This window comes from Lemur catta, chromosome 16, assembly GCF_020740605.2.
Source record: "Lemur catta isolate mLemCat1 chromosome 16, mLemCat1.pri, whole genome shotgun sequence".
In the NCBI taxonomy this organism is placed as follows: Eukaryota; Metazoa; Chordata; class Mammalia; order Primates; family Lemuridae; genus Lemur; species Lemur catta.
Window position 1 is genome coordinate 3454291 of NC_059143.1, and position 24848 is coordinate 3479138.

The 24848-nt window shown below is 36.6% G+C and overlaps 1 protein-coding gene across 3 annotated transcripts in view; it reads right to left on the reverse strand.

The window, feature by feature from the left end:
- The window catches only part of SPIRE1 (spire type actin nucleation factor 1), a 183296-nt gene that overhangs the window by 47609 nt on the left and 110839 nt on the right, over positions 1 to 24848 (reverse strand). For all 3 annotated transcript variants that reach the window (XM_045527804.1, XM_045527803.1, XM_045527805.1), the window contains exons 5-8: positions 23958 to 24035; positions 18287 to 18451; positions 4810 to 4896; positions 3235 to 3364 (exon numbers count right to left, since the gene is read on the reverse strand). In XM_045527804.1, the coding sequence (XP_045383760.1) occupies positions 3235 to 3364; positions 4810 to 4896; positions 18287 to 18451; positions 23958 to 24035 (460 nt within the window). The remainder of the gene's footprint in view (positions 1 to 3234; positions 3365 to 4809; positions 4897 to 18286; positions 18452 to 23957; positions 24036 to 24848) is intronic.

The window sequence follows — 24848 nt, forward strand, 5'->3', positions numbered from 1 at the left end:
AGCCAAGAGGTGGAAACAACCTAAGTATCACTGACAGATGAATGGATAAAGAAAATGTGGTAAATCTCCAGAATGGAATATTATCTAGTCTCATAAAGGAAGGAGATTCTTTAGAATCCAACAACATGGATGAACCTTCAGGACACTATGTTATGTGAAATAAGACAGTCACAGAAAGACAAATACTGCAGATTCCACTTATATAAGGTATCTAAAATAGCCAAATTCATAGAATTAAAGAGTAGAATGGTGGTTGCCAGGGGCAGGGGGCAGGGGAGGTAAAGGGAATGGAGAGTTACTAATCCATGGGTTTAAGGCAAATGTCAGTCATACAAAATGAATAAATAAGCTCCAGAGTTCTACTGTACAACACTGTACCTATAATCAACAAAAATGCATTGTACACTTAACATTTGTTAAGAGGGTAGACCTCATGTTAAGTGTTTTTACTACAACTTAAAAAAAAGGTTCAGGATGACACTTAGGTGCAAGGGGGAGTGTCCCCTTGATTGCTTAACAGTCCTGCTAATCTTTCTCTTACACTTTCTTAAGTGACCTCACTTAACGCCACTCTGATTGGCTGTTGTAAATATTCATTTATATCTCTTACAACATGAATGCACATGGTACTTCAGAGCCACTACTGTGGAAGCATTTTCTGAGCAGAGAGTATGCCTTATTTATCTCTGTATTCCCAGTCGCTGGCACAGTAATGAATAGATAGTAAATGTTCAAAAAACTGTTGGAAAAATTAAGGAACTAGATGTCAAATATCAATTCAAATCATACAAGCACGTTATAACTGTGTTACTTCTTTCTATAGAATATTCTTTTGGTACTTCCATGAAAGTTTACAGTCCTAGGCCTAATTACTCCCTACTCACGTAAATCATAAAGCTCACTTTTCTCAGAGTAATATATTTGTTTTACCTTATAGTTTTGTTAAAATCTTTTCTATTAATCCCATACTTTGTAAGGTGTAGCAAATTTTTAAAATACAGTCATAAACTATCTATCTACAGTAGTTTATGTAGATTCTACAGTACCATTTTCTTATTTTTCCATATTGTTTCTTATACTTTTGAGGCTATGGACCTTTTAGGAATATGAGGAAAGCTATGGACTGACTCCCTCTTCAAAACAACATACATAGATACATTTTGTGAAATATGCAAATTTTTTTATATTTCAGAGGATGCACAGATGCTCCTCAGGCTAATTCAAGGACTCTCACAAAAAGAACTCTTGGTTTGCATGGTTTGGCTCATAATTATATAAATGCTTATATTGATCTATCACTTAGCATGCTTTAAACATCATTTTTAAGAGAGAAAACTTGCTGCCAAAATAAGTAGGGAGGAATCAATGGATGAAATCATGAATACTTTGTAAGTTTGTAATAAGAAGGTACGTTTAATTATTTCAGCACATATGACAGTACTTTGTACAGCCCAGCCCTGTACTAGAGACACAAGACCAAACAAGACAGACATGGGCGCTGCCATCACAGAGCTCACACTGTAACAGAAGGGCCAAGATGAAACAAGGAAAATCAAAATGGAGTGAAGAGTTCAAGACTGGAAGCAGGGAGGACAGACAGAAGGCTGATGTGGTAGATCTGAACAGATGGCAGCACGGATTAAGGATAGTGGCTGTTGGGCTGAAAGAGTGGAAGACTAAAAGGATCTAGACGACGTACAATCACCAAGGCTTGGCCATCATGCAGGAGGTCAAAGATTATGCTGAGATTTCTGACTTGGGGAAACAGGATGTGATTGTTTGGGGTGAGAGAACATGAGTTCACTCGTCAACATGCTGGGTTTGTCTTGCTTATGGGATATGAGGAGGCCCTTTCTGGCAGACAGTTGGATGTGCGGGTCTGAATTTTTAAAGATGTGCATTATAGACAGGGAGATGGAAGGTAGCCAGAAACCACCACCATGGAAGAGGGTGTGGTTGCTCATAGAGAAGAGAACCCAGGATAGAAACTTTGAAGACCACGAAGAGTCTGAAGGAGGCAGAAAAGGATGTCAGAGGAGAAAACTAGCAGAGTGTTGTGTCACAGAACTGGTTCCTTTCCTGTTCAGGTAACACTATAATCTGTTTTCCTAAAGGAAATTTCTGTTAATTCTTTGGGCATCTTCAATCGTACAAATTGGAAGAGAGCCATATAAACAAAAATGTTTATAAACATCTTATAATATAATCTTGCTATAAATCAGTGTATGCTTATAGTACATATTAAAAAATTAAAAATAATAAATATAAAGAAAATTTAGGGATAAGTTAAATATCAGATAATAATTGATAATTTCATCACAATACCATATCTTTAAATCCATAATTAAGATGATAGAAACATAAGGTAAAACTATGTGTATCTATATTTCTAAAATGCAATACCTTATCTTTGTATATGCATTATAATTTATATTTTTACCACAATCCTATTTAATTCCTACCTAAAAGCCAGAATGTAGGTAAGAGGAAAATTTTCTTTTTTTTTTTGAGACAGAGTTTCCTGCTCTGTTGCCTGGGCTACAGTGCAGTGGTGCCATCATAGCTCCATGCAACCTCAAACTCCTGGGTTCAAAGCGATCCTCCTGCCTTGGTTTCCTGAATAGCTGGGACTACAGGTGTGCGACACCATGCCTGGCTAATTTTTCTACTTTCTGTAGAGATGAGATGTCACAGTGTTTCTCAGACTGGTCTCAAACTCCTGGCCTCAAGCGATCCTCCCACCTTGGCCTCTCAAAGTGCTGGGATTATAGGCATGAGCCACTGTGCCTGGCTGGTAAGAGGAATTTTTATACCCTTTCTGCCAATGAAGAAAATGATGCCCAGAGAGGTAAACAGACTCTCCTAAAACCTCAGTCTAGAAACTGGCAGAGCTCTTTCCATTATGTTATGATGCTCTCGTACAGTTCAGTATCAGACAGGGGAAAGAATTTCCTATTCTATGAATTTCATGTGTAAACTTCAAGTAAGAGTAAGTGTGAGAGTGTGTGTGTGTGTGTGTGTGTGTGTGTGTGTGTGTGTGTATGATTGAGAACAAGTGAGAGAGAGAAAGAGAGAGAAAGAGAGAGAGAGGGAGGGAGAGAGAGAAATGAACAAGGAATGAAAACTCCATGGATCATCTTTACTTTGCACCATTATTTTCATGGGGCTGGCTGTATAAAGACACTTTCCCAGTGGATGACTCTAGACCAAGAGTGCAGGAAGTAGTGGACTCACGTAATTTGTTACGTCTAATCTCCTCTGGTGAGACAGGGCGCAGCTTTCTTTCTGCTTTAATTTCTTCTAATATTCTTTCATGGAGGCTCCGTGGCCGTGGTGGGGTTGGTTTCAGTTTTCTGGCTGAGGCCTTGGGAAAAAAAAGCACAATGGCTAGAGACCTGAATATTTGTCCTTAAGTAATTTTTACTAAAGTCCATTCATATAGTATAGTATTATGTACTGCCCATTCGAATAGTACAGTTATAATCAGTCTCAATGATTATAACATTGCTTGATAAAAGACTATTTTCAAGTCATTAAATATCAAGATTCCTAAAGCAAAAGGAAGATTATTGGATTTCCCAGTGATTTAGTCATAGATGTTCAATTAATTTTATTTTATTTATTTGTTTAGAGACAGAGTCTCACTATGTTGCCTAGGCTGGAATACGGTGGCTATTATTTACAGGTGCAATCATAGCTCACTGCAGCCTTAAACTCTCAGGGTCAAGTGATCTCCTATCTCAGCCTCCTGAGTAGCTGGGACTACTGGTGTGTGCCACTGTGCCAACCTCGCTCAACTAATCCTAAGGAGTCAGTTTTGCTAAAGTTATAATTATATTACCTATATGCTAGCATGATAGGCAATCAATTGCAATGCAAGCTATGATTTACCTATTACTATTACTGTTTTTGAAACGAACATTTTTTAGTAATTCACTGTAACCTTCTTAGATTATTATCTTCATTCTATAGTTGAGGAAATCAGGACTTAGGTAGGCTGATTAACTCCCTCAGAGACACATGGCTGCTAAATTGTGGAGTTAGCGTGCAAATCCAGGTTCTTTCTGTTCTCCTATGACCTCCCTTCCTAAAATCATTTCTAGGTGGCCTCTTTCCCTCTTTTAAGTTTTTAAATTTATTTTTCCTTATTTCCCAGAATAAGAGGGAAAAATCTTTCCCTTCTTTTAAAAAGATTTATAAAAAGGATCATTAATTATGCTTTAGCTATACCTAAGTGGGAAATACCATTTTCTTTATAGTTACTTTTATGTATACAGATTTGAGAGCCTTTGGTGAGCGCTAGCTATTGAGCTGGGGGGAAAAGAAGTGAAAAACACAAATCAACATTCTAACGGATTAGAATATTCTGACTCCATGGTTACTAGAAAGAACGCTGTTAACAGAGGAAGATAATTCACATAAAAGTGTATATACAGTAAAGTGGACTGATTATAAATAGTGACAATATGACAATTTAATAAAGGAGGAGTGGTAGCACTAAAAAGTAAACTGGAAGGGCAATCCACACCAGGAACTATCCAGTATTTAGGTAATACTAGAGGAAGCATATGGCCAGATTTTGCACCATGACCCAGGTTGTTTTGAGTAAAAACATCCTAAAACTGCCTTGTATTGAAAAGTTTTAAGTATTTTTCTGTGACATAAGAATGTAATTTATATTTGGGATTCATCATTAGAATAAAATTTCAGTGTAAAAACTTAAACATTTAGAGTTCTGGAGATGACAACCTAGAGGAGAATAATTCATTGTGATGTCTCCAATCAAGAGTAATATGTCAAATTACTTACTGGGTTTAAAGGAGGTCTTGATCTGATAAAGTCAAGGATGATTTCATGAGCACTCTTTTTTAGCCGAGGGGGAATATCACCATTCACCTAAAAGGAGACAAAAAGTAGAAGATTCATGTGACTATAAGATTATTATTCTGAGTTTCTAGGTATAGCTGTCACATGTCAAACATGTCACATAATTAGTTAAGTGTAATCTGGCTCTACCAAGGATAATGCATCTCAAATCAATAAAGTGGGGAGTAAATGGCTGTGTGATTCAGAGCAAAAATAAGTATGTGGAATTGAAAAAAATCCAAGTTTACTTTAGTTCTATCATTTTGGGAAATTGTGTGAAACACATTCCTTCCAGCAAAAAGTTTTTAAAATTATGAATGTAAATGAAATAATACTTGTGCTTGCTAAGTACTTTATAATTTAAAAAGCCTTTCACCTTTTATTTTCATCCTTGTAAAAAACCTAGGTAACAGGAAAGACTGGTGACATGATTCACATTCTGTAATTAAAATGGAGCACAGAGTAGAGGACACCTACCTACAGATGTCATAGGAAGAAGAGTTATTGTGGAGTACTGGTCTGTCTCTCACTTCTACTCTAATGTCCTCCCTTTTTAAAGCAGTGTGTTAAAACAATTTTTTTAGAACTGTTAAAAAAAAAACCCAGAAACCCACAAAAGATAACAACCTAAACTTATATTCTGACCACTCAGAAGACACAGTTGTGACCATTTTGTTATATTTGTTTCCCAGGCTTGTTTGAACAAAATAGAACCTCAACTTCCACTCCCAGGCCCAGTGCCCTCCCCAGATGCGACCCCTCTGTCTGAGTTCAGAACGCATGACAAGCCTGCTGGGGCCTATCGAACACCCACTCCCTTCTTCCTGGTGCCTGCCCCCCACCCTGCGCTCACACCCCTAGTTCTTAATGAGGGCAGGATGGCCCTACAGCAAGCTTTAGGAGCAATCACTTCCTGAGGCAAGCCATGCATGTGGCTATTAGCACATGGTTTAAGGAGGACATGTGACCTAGAACTGTAGGCACCATCCCTAACCTATGGATTTCATGTTATATAAGATTTTTTAAAGAATTCCTCATTGCATGAAACAATTTAATCAGACTTTTCTAATACCTACTACTCTACTCCTGAGTAGAATAATGCATATCTTTCTAGCTAATTTTCATATACTTTAATGTTCTTTCCATCACATCAAGATTGAGAGAATGGATTAGATGAAGCCAAGATTATGAATTCCATTTCCAAAACAAAAATGTTAACTTTGGCTTTTTCAGTAGTCAGAAGGTGTATCCTGGGTCCTAAGTACAAACATGGGTCAGTGCTCACCAGATGGACTCCCGGCCAGTATGGATGTCGGTCAGTATAGGTTGAGTGTCCCTTAACCCAAATGCTTAGGACCAGAAATGTTTTGGATTTCGGATTTTTTTCAGATTTTGGAATATTTACATTATACTTATACAAAATTCCAAAACCTGAAAGAACATTTCCTTTGAGTGTCATGTTGGCACTCAAAAAGTTTTAGATTTTGGCGCATTTCTGACCTTCAGATTTGGGATGCTCAACCTGTATAAGGAAAAGTGGCTGTGTGAAAACCGTTCTGCTGTTGGGTCAGGGAAGTTATTTTCATATAAATATAGAACATTTCCTGAAACAAGCCCTCTGAACTGATGAGAAATGATGCTTGGATGAACACAAATAGTAGACCCATAAGTAAATAAGATCAGTTATAGAAACATGATCTTACTTTTGAGCCATAATAAACAAAAAACTTATAATACACAAAATGATCCCCTTTGAACACTTAAAAATACCTACTTTGAATTTAATCTTGTTTCTGAAATAAACTATTTTAGGCAGCTGAATTTGAAGTTACACAGATAAAGGAAATATTATTAATATATCTGCAAACATATGAGGCTAAATGATAACTTCTTCTCATACTAAGATATATATTATTAAATTATTTAATTTGTTGTATAGTTATAAGCAGATTGTATAATAAAATTTCCCTCAATATGCTTTATCTGAATTTTAAAAATGTATGAATTATAATAAATATAACAATAACTAAAAGATGTTAATGGTCTACATCTATATTTTTAAAGATTATTCAAAATTTATGTGTTAGAGATAAAGCATTATACTCAAACACTGTGGAAAAGAAAAGTCAACCGAAATGTTGTACACCTCTGTAACTTGATATTCTAAACAATATCCAATACACCTAAGCCATTCAATTACCACAAACAGTACCACAAATATGTAGAACATAGTGAATTACTATGGCATAGCTATGTCACTTAAGCTTCAGGATTAAATTAAAAACACTTCACCATAGTGCTTCAAGTATAAATGGAACATGTGTGAAAATGGTTTGCGTTTACTCTTTACAAAAATATTTGTTTTTAAAGAAGTTAGTAAGTGGCATTATATTGATAAGAGTAAAATTTTTAAACATACTGAGTTTTGAATGATTAAATATAAAAAGCTGACTTTCCATTTTTATTTATCAGGTATATATCTATCTATATTCATAGATATGGATAGATACATAAAATAACTAACGAAAACTTAGTTTAATATACTAAATCTAGAAAACTTTCTTGAAATGAAATAGATCATCACTAATACCTTCTCCCACCCCAAGGACAGCAGTGGGGTCCACTGGTCTAACTGCCCAGGCCCTTGCATAGGGAGTCAGAGCATGTGTATATAAGTGAACTGAACTAAATCAGCCACAAAAAGAGAAAGAAAAACAACAATGGCTACCACACTGCAGAAACATCCGTGCATTTTTTTCCCTTCCTACCACCCTCCAAGTTAAAAAAAAATGTATATTTATACCTAAATATACCAGGCTAAAGCAGCAAGTAGATGCATCACTGATAATTATCATAAAGGACACATTTATAAAATCACCTGCCATTCTGAAACTCTCAGATCCCTCAACAAACAAAAGGTTTAAATAACTCAACCCTTGAAAAAAACAACATATTTTATCTATTTTAATGTTAAATAAAACAAAACCACTAGTGAGGACATAGACCACAACTAAAAATGTACAAAGCCAACCTTTAGTTTAGTGATTAATATTGGGCCCTAATCAAATTTCAAAAAGGTTTTCTCTCTCTTTTTTTTTTTTTTTTGAGACAGAGTCTCACTCTGTTGCCCAGGCTAGAGTGAGTGCCGTGGCGTCAGCCTAGCTCACAGCAACCTCAGACTCCTGGGCTCAAGCAATCCTCCTGCCTCAGCCTCCCAAGCAGCTGGGACTACAGGCATGCGCCACCATGCCCGGCTAATTTTTTCTATATATATTTTTAGCTGTCCATATAATTTCTTTCTATTTTTAGTGGAGATGGGGTCTGGCTCTTGCTCAGGCTGGTCTTGAACTCCTGAGCTCAAACGATCTGCCCGCCTTGGCCTCCCACAGTGCTAGGATTACAGGCATGAGCCACCGCGCCCAGCCAAACTATATTTTTACACCCATTAACTATCCCTGCTTTATAAACCCCTTGCCACTATCTTTATAACCAATTATTTTAAACTGATAACTTGACTCTGATTACAAAAAACAAAAAATCAAGTAAAGAGAAAGCTAAAAAGACTCTATACTTTCATTCCATGACCCCTAACTTTTTGACTTTTTGTTCTATTTATATCTTGTTATGCTATCTCTCTCTTAGAAAGTTGTTGTAATTGTTATTTTTGACAGCTTTGTCTTTTACTCTTCCTATTCAAGATATGGGTGCTTTATACACTGCAATTACAATGATAGAGTACTCTGTATGTGTCTGTGTATTTATTATTACCAATGAGTTTTTTACCTTCAGATGATTTCTTATTGCTTGTTAATGTCCTTTTCTTTGAGTCTGAAAAACTCCCTTTAGCATTTCTTGTAGGACAGGTCTGGTGTTGAAATCCTTCAGCTTTTGTCTGTCGGGGAAAGCCTTTATTTCTCCTTTATGTTGGCAGGATATTTTTGCAAGATGTAATATTCTAGGATTAAAGGTTTTTTTTCCTTCAGCACTTTAAATATGTCATGCCACTCTTTCTTGGCCTGTAAAATTTCCACTGAGAAGTCTGCTGTCAGATGTACTGGAGCTCCTTTATATGCTATTTGTTTTCTCTTGCTGCTCTAAAGATTGTTTTTTTACCTGTGACCTTTGGGAGTTTTATTATTAAACGCTTTGAGGTAGTCTTATCTGGCTTAAATCTGCTTGGCGTTTTATGACCTTTTTGTACCTCAATATCAACATCTTTTTCTAGGTTTGGAAAGTTCTGTTATTATTTCTTTGAATAAACTTTCTACCCCAATTTCTCTACCTCCTCTCTAAGACCAATAACTCTTAGATTTGCCCTTATGAGGCTACTGTCTAGATCGTGTAGGAATGCTTCATTCTTTTTTATTCTCTTTTCTCTTCTGTTTATTTTCATATAGCCCATCTAATTCTTTCTTCCACTTAATCAATTCTGCTGTTGAGAGACTCATGCATTTTTCAGTTTGTCAACTGAATTTTTCAGCTCTACAATTTCTGCTTACTTTTTTTTATTATTTCAATCTCTTTGTTAAATTTCTCTGATAGAATTCCAAATTCCTTCTCTGTGTTGTCTTGAAGTACATTGAGCTTCCTCAAACAGCTAATTTGAATTTTCTGTCTGAAAGGTTACACAGCTCTATCACTCTGGGATTGTTCAATGACTCCTTGTTTAGTTTGTTTGGAAAGGTCATGTTTTCCTGGATGTTCGTAATGCTTGTGGATGTTCATCCACATCTGGGCATTAAAGAGTTAGTTCTTAATTTTTCTCATTAAACTTTGTTTTATTTTTATTTATTTATTTATTTATTTTTTTGAGACGGAGTCTCACTCTGTTGCCCAGGCTATAGTGCTGTGGCGTCAGCCTAGCTCACAGCAACCTCAAACTCCTGGGCTCAAGCAATCCTCCTGCCTCAGCCTCCCGAGTAGCTGGGACTACAGGCATGCGCCACCATGCCCGGCTAATTTTTTCTACATATATTTTTAGCTGTCCATATAATTTCTTTCTTTTTTTTTTTTAGTACAGACGGGGGTCTCACTCTTGCTCAGGCTGGTCTTGAACTCCTGAGCTCAAACGATACACCCGCCTTGGCCTCCCAGAGTGATCGGATTACAGGCGTGAGCCACCGCACCCGGCCTAAACTTCATTTTAATGGGTCTCAAAATTCTGTGACAGATTTTTGGTCAAGTTGTTTCCATTAAAAAGTACTGATTTTAAAAACTAGTAACTTAAAACTGCCACACAAAAAGAAACAATAATGGTCCACAAAACATTCTCCTTTCCTTCTGAAGGTTTTACGATGCATTGTTATTATTAACCAGTCTTTTACTATTAAACTTAAGTGGCCAATTGAAACAAACAGTTCTGAGACCGTTCTTCTGCCACTGATTTACAGTGGAGTGCCAGGTTATTAGGGATAATATTACTTTAGTCTTCTGAACTTTCTGGGCAGATTGGTGACCTTGCCAGCTGCAGCAGCCTTCTTGTCCGGTGCTTTGATAACACCCAAAGCAACTGTCTGTCTCATATCACGAACAGCAAAACGACCCAGAGGAGGACAGTTTGAGAAGCTCTCAATACACATGGGCTTGCCAGGAACCGTATCGACGATGGCAGCATCACCAGATTTCAAGAATTTAGGGCCATCCTCTAGCATCTTTCCAGAGTGGCGATCAATCTTTTCCTTCAGCTCAGCAATCTTGTAAGCAATATGAGCTGTGTGACAATTCAGTACAGGAGCGTAGCCAGCACTAATTTGGCCTGGATGGTTCAGGATAATCACCTGAGCAGTGAAGCTAGATGCTTCCATTGGTGGGTCATTTTTGCTGTCACCAGCAATACTGCCACCACGAACATCTTTCATGGACACATTCTTGATATTGAAGCCCATGTTGTCCCCTGGAGGAGCTTCGCTCAAAGCTTCATGGTGCATTTCAACAGACTGTACTTCAGTTGTAACACTGACTGGAGCAAAGGTGACCACCATGCTGGGTTTGAGAACACCAGTCTCTCCTCGGCCCAGGGATATACCAATACCACCAATTTTGTAGACATCCTGGAGAGGCAGACGCAAGGGCTTGTCAGTTGGACGAGTTGGTGGCAGGATACAATCCAGAGCTTCAAGCAGTGTGGTTCCACTGCCACTGCCATCTTTACGGGTGACTTTCCATCCCTTGAACCAAGGGACTTGACTCCAACACGTTGTCACCATTCCAAGCAGAAATTGGCACAAATGCTACTCTATCAGGGTTGTAGTCAATTTTCTTAATGTAAGTGCTGACTTCTTTAACAATTTCCTTGTATCTCTTCTAGCTATAGGGTGGCTCAGTGGAATCCATTTTGTTAACATCTAACACCAACAATTAATTGTTTCATATCTAGTGTGTAAGACAGAGTGGCATGCTCACGGGTCTGCCCATTCTTTCAGATACCAGCTTCAAATTCACCAACACCAGCAGCAACAATCAGGACAGCACAGTCAGCCTGAGATGTGCCTATAATCAAGTTTTTGATAAAGTCTCTGTGTCCTTGGGCATCAATAATAGTCACATAATATTTGCTGGTCTCAAGTTTCCATGGTCTCAAGTTTCCATAGGGAGGTATCAATGGTGATACTACGCTCACACTCAGCTTTCAGTTTACCCAATACCCAGGCATACTTGAAGGAGCCCTTTCCCATCTCAGGAGCGTCCTCCTCAAATTTTTCGATGGTTCTTTTGTTGATCTCACCACATTTGTAGATTAGACGGCTAGTGGTGGACTTGCCCAAATCTGTGTGTCTGAGATGATGATGATGTTGATGTCTTTTCCTTCCCCATTTCGGCTTTTATGGGTGGTTTTCATGGCACCTGTGTTCTGGCAGCAAACTCGTTGTGAAAAAGCTTGATTTATTTATAATTATAAAAAACTAGAAACAGCTCAGGCAGCCATCCAACAACAGGAGAATGGATAAACAAACTGAACTATCATACAATTCATACAATGTAACACTGCTCACCATTAAAAAGGAACATACTACTGTTACACACAACATAGATAAATGTAAAAATCATTTATGATGTGTGAAACAAATCTTATGTAAAAGAGCATATACTGTATGAATACCTTTATATGAAATTTGAGAAAAGATGAGACTAACCTGTAGTGGAAAAAAAATCAGAACAGTGTTGCCTCCAAGAGTATAAGGGCAAGGACTGAATCATAAGGCACGTGAGAAAACTTCCTGGGGTAACAATAATGTTCTGTGTCTTAAAAGAGGTTTGGATTATAAAGGTGTATACACATTTGTTAAAATTGTACATTGCATTTTATGAGAGGTTTTCATCCTCTGCAATACGGTTCCTTCCAAAAAATGAAACATCTCCTGCCTGCCTACCAGATGGAACCCCCAAATCCTTCTTTTCTGATTTTAGTGGGTTATTCAGGTAGTTTATATGCACTGAGGAGGCACTCAATGTTTTAACCTCTTCTCCCATCACTGGTTTGAGGTACCCTTGTTTACAGGTCAGTGAGGTGATATGCTAGTCGGTATCTCATATTTAGCCCCTCCCTTCCATCTTCCAGTAGTTACAATATTAAAGAGGAAAAACTACCCTCTATCCATAGTCTCTACTTCATTTGGGTTCTACTTTACAACTAGGCTACTCAGCAGTGTTTTCTTGTGCTCTGAGTTTCTTGGAGACCCAAGTAAACATCCTATTTCTCCCCCTAATATTTTATTTTATAGACCATTGATCGTCTCACTTTTAGAGTCAACATCTATATAAACTTATATAAAATTACCAATAAATTTTTCATTCTATGTGAACCTCTCAAAAATTCTTGGCAGGGCTCAGTGGCTCACGCCTGTAATCGCAGCACTCTGGGAGGCTGAGGCGGAAAGATCACTCGAGCTCAGGAGTTCAAGACTCTGAGCAAGAACAAAACCCCGTCTCTACAAAAACTAGGAACATTAGCCAGGCGTGGTGGCACATGCCTATAGTCCCAGCTACTAGGGAGGGTGAGTATCGCTTGAGTCCAGGAGTTGGAAGTTGCAGTGAGCTATGATAATGCCACTGCACTCTAGCCTGGGCGACAGAGCAAGACTCTGTCTCAAAAAAGAAAAAGAAAAAAAAATTCTACACACCATACTTGTTGCTTGAGTTCCAGAGTCATACATACATACGGAGCTACTGTGTGTGTGTGTGCGTGTGTGTGTGTGTGTGAAATAATGTTTATCCAAGTTTTAATTCAAACCATGCAGCTTCAATCTTCTTGATGGTGGTGTCCTTTGGCAGAAAGCTGGATTGGTTTACAAAGTGGTTGTAAGTAGCAAGATTTCATGATATTTATAGAAAGATGCTATTTCATTCATGTAAAGGGTTACTTGAGGATTCAGTGCTTCTGCGCTAAATGGCAAGAATCCTTCCCTTCTATTTGAAATACGAAGTCTCTATTTCTTTTGTAGGGCAGGAATCGATTTTGAGGGAGTAAACTTGTATACTGAAGTATAACATACATATAGTAAAGTGCACAAATCTTTAATTTCATATAAATGGACATGCTCTACCACCACCCAGATCAAGATATAGAACATTACCAGCTTCCCACAACCGCTCCCTGGTACCTTTTCCCAGTTGTTATCCAAACCTGCCATTTTTGGTATCCAGGATAATAATATAAAGACATATAGTTTAAGAAAATGACCCTAACTAAAAATTATTTTTATTGCCATTAATAGCATTGCATAAAACATGTGACCTGTCACATACTCCCTGGGCCTCTAGCACACACGTTTTTAAAAAAATGTAAAATAGTTTTCTTCAAAAATATGTGAAGCTATAATTTTAGCATTCAGGTGTCCTCCAAATGTGTATCTAATTTTCAAATGCATTTTAGACAATTTAAAAATATTTATTGAAGGCCTTGAAGGCATATTTATTCATTAATCTAATAATTATGTGGCTAGAATCAATCCTAAGGAAATTAATAAGTTTTTATATAATACTAAAAAATGGTAAATCTCAACCAAAAAAGTTTAAGTAAATAAATTATGATTTGTTCACTCAATAGAATGCTTTGGAGCCATTAAAAATGATGTAGAATGTGTATTTTCCTGGAGACAGCTGGAACCCATTCTACTAAGTGAAGTATCCCAAGAATGGAAAAACAAGCACCATCAAATTGGTTTCACCGATCAACACCTAAGAGCACATATAGGAATAACATTAATTGGGTGTTGCGCAGATGAGGAGGAGGGGATGGGTGTATACACTCATAATGAGTGTGCACTGTCTGGGGGATGAACACGCTTGAAGCTCTGACTGCGTGGGGGGGTGGGGGGGGGAAGGGCAATATATGCAACCTAAACTTTTATACCCCCATAATATGCTGAAATAAAAAAAAGAATTTAAAAAAATGATATAGAATGGAATATAATAAAGCTGAAAAAGCAATGAGAAAGCTTTTTATATGCTAGTAACATAATAATCATCAAGATATATAAAGTGAAAAAGATACAGAATAGTCTGTATAATATGGTAACATTATGGACATATTTGCAGAAGATACATAAACCTATAAACACACATAAAATATCACTGGAAAGCTGTACAAAAACTGATAAACTCTGGCTGCCTCTAGGTAGGAAAGAAACCTGGATGGCTGGGGGTGGGGAGGCTTTTCAATGTACATCATAAGTTCCTTTTGAATTTAGAACTACAAAAATGTATTAGATAGTCAAAACTAAATTATTAAAAATTTAAAAAATGATACAGAATTATGTTTCATGATATGGAACCAAGTCTACATGATAACTAAATAGGAGAAAAAGAGTTCCAATACACTGTGTATACTTTAACTATTTTTATAATTATAAATTACACACTCATGAAGAAAACTTGGAAATAACACACTACAAAATAATAGCGGGCTGGGGGAGGGAGAATGGGAAGGCTACTTTGTGGGTACTAGGTTTCCTTTTGGGTGATGAAATTATTTTGGAACTAGACAGAGGTGGAGGTTGTATGACCTTGTGAATATACTAAATGCCACAGAACTGTACACTTTAAAATGGGTAATTTTATGTTACTGTCTTTATTTAAAAAATAAGTAATAAAAAAGAAAATTAGGAGGAAAAATCAGACTCTTATTTTAAAAGGATTTTATTTACCACAGAAGAAAAATATTTATGCTTGCAAATGTTTTCTAATTTGGATGTACAGTTCTTTGTCATTCTGTCCATCACATACCATTATTTCCCTAAGCCTTATTTAGGGTGCTTATATTACATATAGATTCCTAGAACCCAGCTGAGATCTGTTAGATCAGCAACCATGAAAGGAAATCTACCCTAAATAATTCTTAGAACTAGACAGGTTAGCACAATTATTTTCTCTGATAAAGATAAAAAAATTTAGCAGTATCAAGGGTGACAGGTAAAAGACAGACTGATAGATCACATAGAAATGTTAAGGATTTATTAGGACTTATTTTAATCATTGTTATTAATTTTTGAATAATTCCCTCTGGATCTAGAGGAAAATCACCCGAGATTAACATTAAGTGGTCACCCAAACAGGACAAAGTATACATTTTTGAAAAAGATAACACTACCCAGTATTGGCAACAGGAATTATCTTGCAACACTTGTAAAAGTGTAAATTAGTACAACCTTTCTGGAGAGAAATTTTATAAAACATACATATTAAAACTGAAAATGTACATTATCTTTTACCTATTAATCTCACCAACAGAAATTTAAACCAAGGAGATAATTGGATATTTGTATTTAGATGTTCATCATGATACTGATTAAAACTATGAAAACTAGAAACAACCTAAATGTCTACTAATAGGGGGTGGGGTACATATATACAAACAAATACCCCATGTGTCCCCCCAGAAGCTATCTTTGATCTCCTTTTAAACACTTCTTTAAAGAGACTGTATACTCACTGTCTCTATTTCCTCACCTCTCATGCTACAATCTGGTTCCCATTCTTTCTTACTTAATAAAAGTAACAAATCATTTTCTAAATCTGCTAAATCTGTTAACCATTTCCCAGTGTTCATCTGACCTTTCTGAAACACTGCCTGCCCTTTGCAGCTGTGACTCTACTTCCCCTGACTTTCCTATCTTCTCTCTGGCTACACCTTGTCTATCTTTATTTTACCATCTACCTCTGCTCAAGCTTAAATGCTGAGGCTCCACAGGTTCTGTACTGAGTTGTTTTCTTCTGATCTTGCCAGCTTCACCCTTCACAATTTCTACACTCCATTCTGTGCGCTAATGATGGAGAATTGTTTCTGGTGTTTTCACATTGTTTATTGGTCTTTGAACTTTTTTTTTTTTTTGCATATTACCTCTTCCTTTTAGGTTACTAGTGGCTCCTACCATCCTGGAAGCTTTGAGAGAACAAGGACTGTAATGTGTCCTTCCTTCAGAGTCTAGGATAGGCCTGGCACGTGAGACGTGCTTAATACATACTTGTTAATTAAAATAAAATTAAGAAATACAAACAGCTGGCATATATTTTAAAATGATTAAATGCACTTATAATCAAAGAATGTAGATTTTAAAAATGAAAGAGTATTTTCTTCCAAATTGGTCAACCCCAAAGGATACCCAGTTTTTGCAAAGATGCAAAGAAATGGGTAAAACTATTCTGTTGTAAATAATCATCATCACAGTATTTCTGAGGGCAACCGGGCAATATATATGTAGTACACAGCACAGGCTCTGGGGTTAGACAGAATGAGACTGATACTCAGCTTTGCTTTGCAGTTGTCTGAACTTGGGAAGTTACTACTGACCATCTATAAATTTCAGTTTCCTCATCTGTAAAGTAAATCAGATTTACTGAAAAGTAAATAAATATGATATTTAGTGAAATAGTGTAGCTTATTAAAATTAATAAGTTCAAATAGCTATTTAAATCAATTTAATATAAAACCAGTGATGTATTTCATAAGAGTTTTCTACATAAAATAACTGATTAATTTTTCTCAAAAATATGGATAGAATTAAGTAATTCACTACACAACTATTTATCGAGCATAGTATTTAGTATTTGGCTGCATGTTAGGCACGTGTCCTAGTCACAGGGGATGAACAGTGAAAAGAACTAAGTCCCTGTCTTTATAAGGGAGACAATAAGTCTGAAAATATATAGCAATGTCACCTAGTGAAACACTTGGGAAAAGAGAGGTAGAGAAGACTTTTCTAATAAGGGAACACTTAAACAGAGACCTGAAAAGTGAAGAGGGAAACTATGTAGCTACGTGGGAAAAGAGAGTTCCAGGGGAAGGAAATAGCAAAGGCAAAGGCTTCATGGCAGGAGCACATTGAATACTTCTAAGACAGCAGCAGAGGTCAGAGTGGCTAATGAGCAATCAGCTGGGAAGGGTAGCAGGAGATGAAGTGTGAGACAGGGCGGTGCAGGCCAAGGTAAGAACATGGAGTTTATTCTGAGTGTGATGAAGAGCCAGTGGAAGGTTTTGAGCAGGGCAATGACAGGATCACATTTTTCACTCAAGAGGCCTAGTATGGCTCTCTTTAGGAAAAATAGATTGAAAGGGAGCAAGAATGAAAGCAGAAAGGCCACTTAGAGGCCACCGTAATAGTCTGAATGAGAGGTGATGGTGGCTTGGAATAGATGTCTGAAGTAGAGGTGTTGAGAAGCGGTCAGATTTGGGATATATTTTAAAGGCAGAGCTATCGGGATTTGCTCATGAACTGGATGTTTCACTTCTAAGAACTTAAGGATTTTGTTAAGGCCATTCAGAAAGATTTATACATGAGGATACACAAAACAGGCTGCTTATAACTGGATGCAGGTGTTTAGTTTAATAAACTCTGGTATAGCCATAAACTGGAAAAGATGTAACCAATTAGAAATGATGACATTAAATATTGAATATAATGACATGGAAACAATATATTAAGCAAAAATAATTACAAAACAGGCCGGGCACGGTGGCTCACGCCTATAATCCTAGCACTCAGGCCGAGGCGGGTGGATCGCTCGAGGTCAGGAGTTCGAGACCAGCCTGAGCAAGAGCGAGACCCCGTCTCTACTAAAAAATAGAAAGAAATTATCTGGCCAACTAAAATATATATAGAAAAAATTAGCCGGGCATGGTGGTGCATGCCTGTAGTCCTAGCTACTCGGGAGGCTGAGGCAGTAGGATTGCTTAAGCCCAGGAGTTTGAGGTTGCTGTGAGCTAGGCTGACGCCACGGCACTCACTCTAGCCAGGGCAACAAAGTGACACTCTGTCTCAAAAAAAAAAAAAAAAAAATTACAAAACAAAATTTTCCACAATCACCAAGTATTACTTTTATAAGAAGAAATGATTTTGAAAATTTAATATTGAAAGACCATTTTCAACAAATATTATAGAAGAATAACAATTTGAGTACATTAATAGTTTTCTTTGTTACTTACCATCACTTTTCGCAAAGTGTATCTTTTGCACCGAATGTCATCCATTAGCATCTCATATGGGGTGAGCTGATATTCAATGGGCAAAGGGTTATACTGCCGCTCTTGGACCTTCTTAAGTTTTACCCCATTCCGCAAATCCCTCATCACCTGTACCCAGAATCGTGCCTGAAATAAGCAAGAGAACAGAGATAGCAATGAATAAATGTACTAGTTTCCTCTAAATAGCTACAGTCATACAGAATAAAAGAAGATCTTAGATTACAAAATGCTAAATATATTTAACAAAAGATGTGAGAGACACATATAGGGAGAACTACGAGACGCTAAGAAAAGAAATTGCAGACGATGTAAACAGACGGAAAAATCTACCTTGGCTCACAGAGTGGTAGAATCAATATCATTAAAATGTCCATACTACCTAAAGTGATCTACAGAATTAATGCAATCCCTATCAAAGTACCATCATCATTCTTTATAGATCTAGAAAAAATAATTCTGTGCTTTCTATGGAACCAGAGAAAACCTTGTATAGCCAAAGCAATCTTAAGTAAAAAGAACAAACTGGGAAGTTATCAGTCTACCAGACTTCAAGCTGTACTACAAGGCAATAGTAACTAAAACAGCATGGTATTGGCACAAGAACAGAGACATAGATCTTTGGAACAGGACTGAGAATCCATAGATAAAACCATCCACATATGGTAATCTAATCTTTGACAAAGCAGACAAAAATATACACTGTTTTGGAAAAGAATCTCTTTTCAATAAATGGTGCTGGGAAAACTGGATAGCTACATGCAGAAGAATGAAACTGGATCCCTCTCTCTCACCTCTCACAAAAATCAATTCAAGATGGATAACAGACTTAAACCTAAGACATGAAACCTTAAGAATTCTAGAAGATGTTGGGAAGACCCTTTCAGACATCAGCCTAAGCAAAGAATTTTTGAAGAGGACCCCCAAGGCAATCACCACAGCAACAAAAATAAATAAATGAGATCTGATCAAATTAAAAAGCTTTTGCACAGCCAAGGAAACTATCATTAGAGTGAATAGACACCCTACAGAATGGGAGAAAATATTTGCTCTCTACACATTGGATAAAGGGCTGATAACAAGAATCTATCTAGAACTTAAAAAAAGCAATAAGAAAAAATCAAACAACTACATCAATAAATGGGCAAAGGAAATGAACAGGAACTTTTCAAAAGAAGACAGAATAATGGCCAGCAAACATATAAAAAAATGCTCAACATCTCTAATCATTAGAGAAATGCAAATCAAAACCACAATGAGATTGGCCTCTATCAAAAAATCTGAAAACAACAAATGCTGGCAAGGATATGGAGAGATGGGAACATTCTCAACACTGCTGATGGGACTGCAAATTGGTGCAACCTCTGTGGAAAAGAATTTGGAGATACCTCAAAGAGCTAAAAATAGAAATACCATTCGATCCAGCAATAGCACTATTAGACATCTACCCAAAAAAGCAAAAGACATTCTATAGTAAAGATATCTGCACCTGAATGTTTATGGCAGCAAATTCACTATTGCAAGGATGTGGAAACAACCCAAGTGCCCGTCAATTCATGAGTGGATTATTAAAATTTGGTATATGTATACAATGGAATAGTACTCAATTATAAGAAATGACAGTGATCTAGCACCTCTTATATTTTCCTAGATTGAGCTTGAGCCCATTATCCACAGTGAGGTATCACAAGATGGGAGGAATAGCCTCCACATGTACTCGCCATCAAATTGGCACTAACTGATCAACATTATGGTGCTCACACGGTAGTAATATTCTCCAGGGATTAGGAGGTTGGGGGTGGGTAAACTCACAACTAATGGACGTGGTGAGCATTGTAGAGCAGGGGCATGCCTCTAATCCTCATTCGGGTGAGGCAAAGACATAAAATGTAACCTAAATGTTTGTACCCTCATAATATCTTGAAATTAAAAAGAAAAGATTACAAAATGTTGAGTAAATCAAACAAAAACTATTTTAAAAATTAGATTTTAAGATACTAAAAGATAGGTAGAAAGTCAGCTGAGAATCCATAGGCTCTGCCTGCTGAGGCACCTGGGTTTAAATCCTAGCTCCAAGACCGTGGCAGATTGCATTAAGGGACCCAGTTCTTCATGCCTCCCTGTGTCTACACCCCGCTATGTGACTTTGCTCATTAAGGTGGAGTATATTTACCACACCCTGACTTTGGGTTTGGCTATATGGTTTTCGTGGCCACTGGAAGAGTGGTGGGTGTGATGAGACCGAGGGCTTCAAAAAGCACTTGTCCCTCCTGTCTCTATTATGGCCATGGGAACATCAAACCTGGATTGGCCCGTGTTCCCTGTAGAGTGGAGCTACCATAAAGGATCTGCAGACCCATGAGCTAGGTAAGTGCTTTTGCTTTACACCGCAGTGATCATGTAGTGGTTACACAGCATTTCTGTGGCCATAGCTGACTGATACAACCACCTACTAGCTACTTGACTTCCAGCAAGTTGCTTCACCTTTCTGAGCCCTAGTTTCTTTTCAATAAAAGAAAATAACGCTTCATAGCTTGTTGAAAACACCAGAATTGATATATAGTGTTCCGTATACAGAAAATGCTCAAAACTGACCCTTTTAATGTTGTTACTATCTTTGCACACATTATTTAATCACAGTTTTCTTATCTACAAATAATAGGTTGCCTTGTCTACCTTTAAGAGTACTGAGAATAAAATGAAATTTATATGAAAGTACTTAAAATAATGTAAAACATATTAAATATGTATAATATTATACTTTAACTCTTTTGTTGTTCTGCCTATAACCTGAGGTGTCATGGTCTCTACTTCAGTGAAAAGTCAATCAATAAAATATTTAACTAAAATATTGTAGCTTGTTAAAATTAACAAGTGACTTAAATAACTACTTAAACATATTTGTTGTATGATAAAATCAAGTGATGTATTTCATAAAAATCTTTTACATAAAATGATTACATTTCTCAAAAATGTCCTCATAACAATTTGTGATTTTAAAAAAATGTATACCATTTCCCATTCTCTTATTCCAAAAAGGATTTGAGATAACTAATATCATGGTGTATCTGTTAGAACACCTTCTAAAATACTTATATCACGTTTTTAAAGAGTCTTAGCTTGTGATTAAAGATGTTCTAAGATAATATCCCTGAAATATCCATATTTCTCTCTTGGAAATACTTTTGTCCCAACTTCTCCAATTCTCTTATTCATTCCTTTAAGATCACCTCATCTTTTAACATACTGTCTCTTCTCTTAAACATGACATATGAAACTTTGAATTCACAAAACAGATAAATTAGAAGATGAGTATTCACATTGGAAGCTTTTGCTATAATTTATAAAAGGATTTGAGTAGACTCTGTTATATAGCCCATTCTCTGTATATTATTGTTTGGCAAAAATCTTACATAACACTATTCAGAAATTAAAGTCACAGTTATTACATAAAATCACACACGACTGTCTTCATATGTTTTTCTGGGGATTTTACCATTTACCCCTTATCCTACTAGGGAGATCCTGAGATATCTGAATTCTGCCATTAAAGATATTCTAATTCTCATCCTTTCCTCTTTTCATTCTAATCTTTTTAGGTAATTCACTTTATTGGCCTTATGAGAGGAAGCTGGCTATCTAGGCAAATGACACTCCCTTTGGAGTTAGTGCATCTCTTGTCAGTGATCATACTGGTTTTTAAAAGAGGGTATCTTACAGTAAGGAATTAAATTTTTAGTTCAAGTTTATACTAGCTGTTTGCTAACTTCTGAACACCTGGAGTTTTTAAACTGGCTTCCATGACTACGAAAACAGAAAAAATACTATTAGCCAAGATGAAATATAGCTAGAGCAACACTACCAGAATATTCTCCTATACAAAGGAAAACTGATAATCAATATTTTTCTAAAATGACAAGTAGGCCGGGCGCGGTGGCTCACGCCTGTAATCCTAGCACTCTGGGAGGCCGAGGCGGGTGGATCGCTCAAGGTCAGGAGTTCGAGACCAGCCTGAGCAAGAGTGAGACCCCATCTCTACTAAAAATAGAAAGAAATTATCTGGCCAACTAAAATATATATAGCAAAAATTAGCTGGGCATGGTGGCGCATGCCTGTAGTCCCAGCTACTCAGGAGGCTGAGGCAGGAGGATCGCTTAAGCCCAGGAGTTTGAGGTTGCTGTGAGCTAGGCTGACGCCACGGCACTCACTCTAGCCTGGGCAAAAAAGCGAGACGCTGTCTCAAAGAAAAAATAAATAAATAAAATGACAAGTAATATTAGCTATAAAGACAATATAGGCAATGTTTTTTAATCCTTACTCTAAAATATTCCAGATTAATACCATTCCAAATATCCCAGTAAAGATAGCTATCATTAAATAAAGAATATTACAAACAGGAAATAACACAAATAACCATCATTTGTGATGAATGGATAAACAAATTGTGATATATCCATACAATGTAATACTATGCAGCAATTAAAAGAAACAAACTACTGATAAAGGCAACAACATGGATGAAATCTCAGAACAATTATGCTGTGTGAAAGAAGCCAAAGGAAAACCAGTATATACTGTATGATTGCATTTATATAAAATTCTAGAAAATACAAACTAATCTACAGTACAGAAAGCAGATGACTGATTGCCTGGAAACTGGGGAGGAAGGAAGCAGGAGGCAGGATTACAAAAGGGTGTGAGGCAATTTTGGGTGGTAATGGATAGGCTCATTATTTTGACTGTGGTGATCGTTTTGTGGGTATGTATATGTACACATATATATCTCAAGACTTATCAAATTATACATTTTAAATATGTGCAGCTTACTGTATGTCTATTACACCTCAATAGAGCTGTTAGAAAAAAATGTGGCAAACAATTAAAACCTCTTATGGTCAAAAGCAATTCATGCATATCCCCCAAATCAGCACCTATTCCTGTATTCTCTCATTTAATAATGGCATTATTTATCCAGTATCCTTAACTAAAAAGTCAAAATCCTAAAATGTGCCTTTCCTCGATACCACCCAATTTAACACTTCATGACATTCACTGTTCTGTCCTCAAGGTTGTCATGTTTACCAAATCTAAGTTTTTTATGAGGGCAGGGACTTAGGTGTCACTAGAATTTAAAACCATGCATGAAAAACAGTAGATACTCAAAAGTTTGTCACATGAATACACCACACTTACTGTTCTATAAATCTGTCTTCTGTTCTATATTAAATTTTATGAGGACAAGAGACCTCATATTATTCCATTTTACACCCTCCGGGTCTTAATCTAGTAATTTCATTGGATAAATGAATGTTCTACACTATTAGTTTCACACTTAATCCTCCAAACAGAGCTTAATCTTTGATTTATATACAAGAGTATGTTAAGGTATTAATATAATTAGAAATGTTAAAATTTTAAAACACTGAAATTCCCAGAGACATTGGGGGTGTTCTAATAAAATCAGAATGTCTTTTAAAATGGGGAATAGATATTAATATTTCATCAAATGTAAGACTAAGTATTCAAATTCATATAATATCAACTCATACTACTGTCCTTAGTAACCAGCATTTAAAAAAACTATACTATTATTTTAGACACTGAACAGATCGGAAAGCATATCTAGGTATCTTACCCAGTCAGCATTTTTCAGCTCCTCCAAGTCTGTGCTAGATTCATCACTCTTTTCCATTTCTTGAATTTTCTTAAGATTCTACCAGTTAAAATAAAAAGAAAACAGCCATGAAATTTTCATTAAGTTACGTTCTCAAATTAAAATTCCTGAGCTCTTCAGATAAAATATATACCGAAGTATCATTGAGGAGATGGTACAGAATCTATTCCTCTATAAATTTTAAAGATCAATTAAAACGGATACAGTCTTATAAAGGGATAGACAGAGATTGCTCACTCTAATTTCCTTGTGGTTGAGTCTTCAGTCACAATATTAATTTATAGCTCTTAAGCTACATTGGCAGTTCCTTCTCCCTCAATCCCATCCATGTTCAATCCATCATTGAATCTCATGGATATTACTTCCTCCATTTTTTTTTTTTTTTTTTTACTTAAGAGCACTCTTATTTTCATCTCTGCTGCAAATCCCTTACTCCAAATATCACCATATTGTGCCTGGGCTTCTGAGTTGACCTTGCCCTGGACGTGCTCCTCTCCATAGGCCATGGCTGGCCTCTTGTATTGCCCACTACTCTTCCTTCAAATACCAGAGCCACCAGAATCACCAATTCTTCAGAGAAGCCTTCCTTTCCTCCCTGAATAAGTCAAATGCTCCTATTTTAAAATTCTATAGTACCATACACATTTCTTTCAAGTTCTTATCAACATTGTAATTTTATACTTATTTTTGCCTTCCCTCTAGATTTCATGAGGTAGATTCTATCTTTAGAAGCTAACACAAGCATGGGCACTTTTTGATGCTCCATTATATGTTTAATATTCATCAAATAATTTAATGAATAAATTTCTATTGATAAAATGCCTCTTAAATTGCATCAGTTTGGCCAGGCAC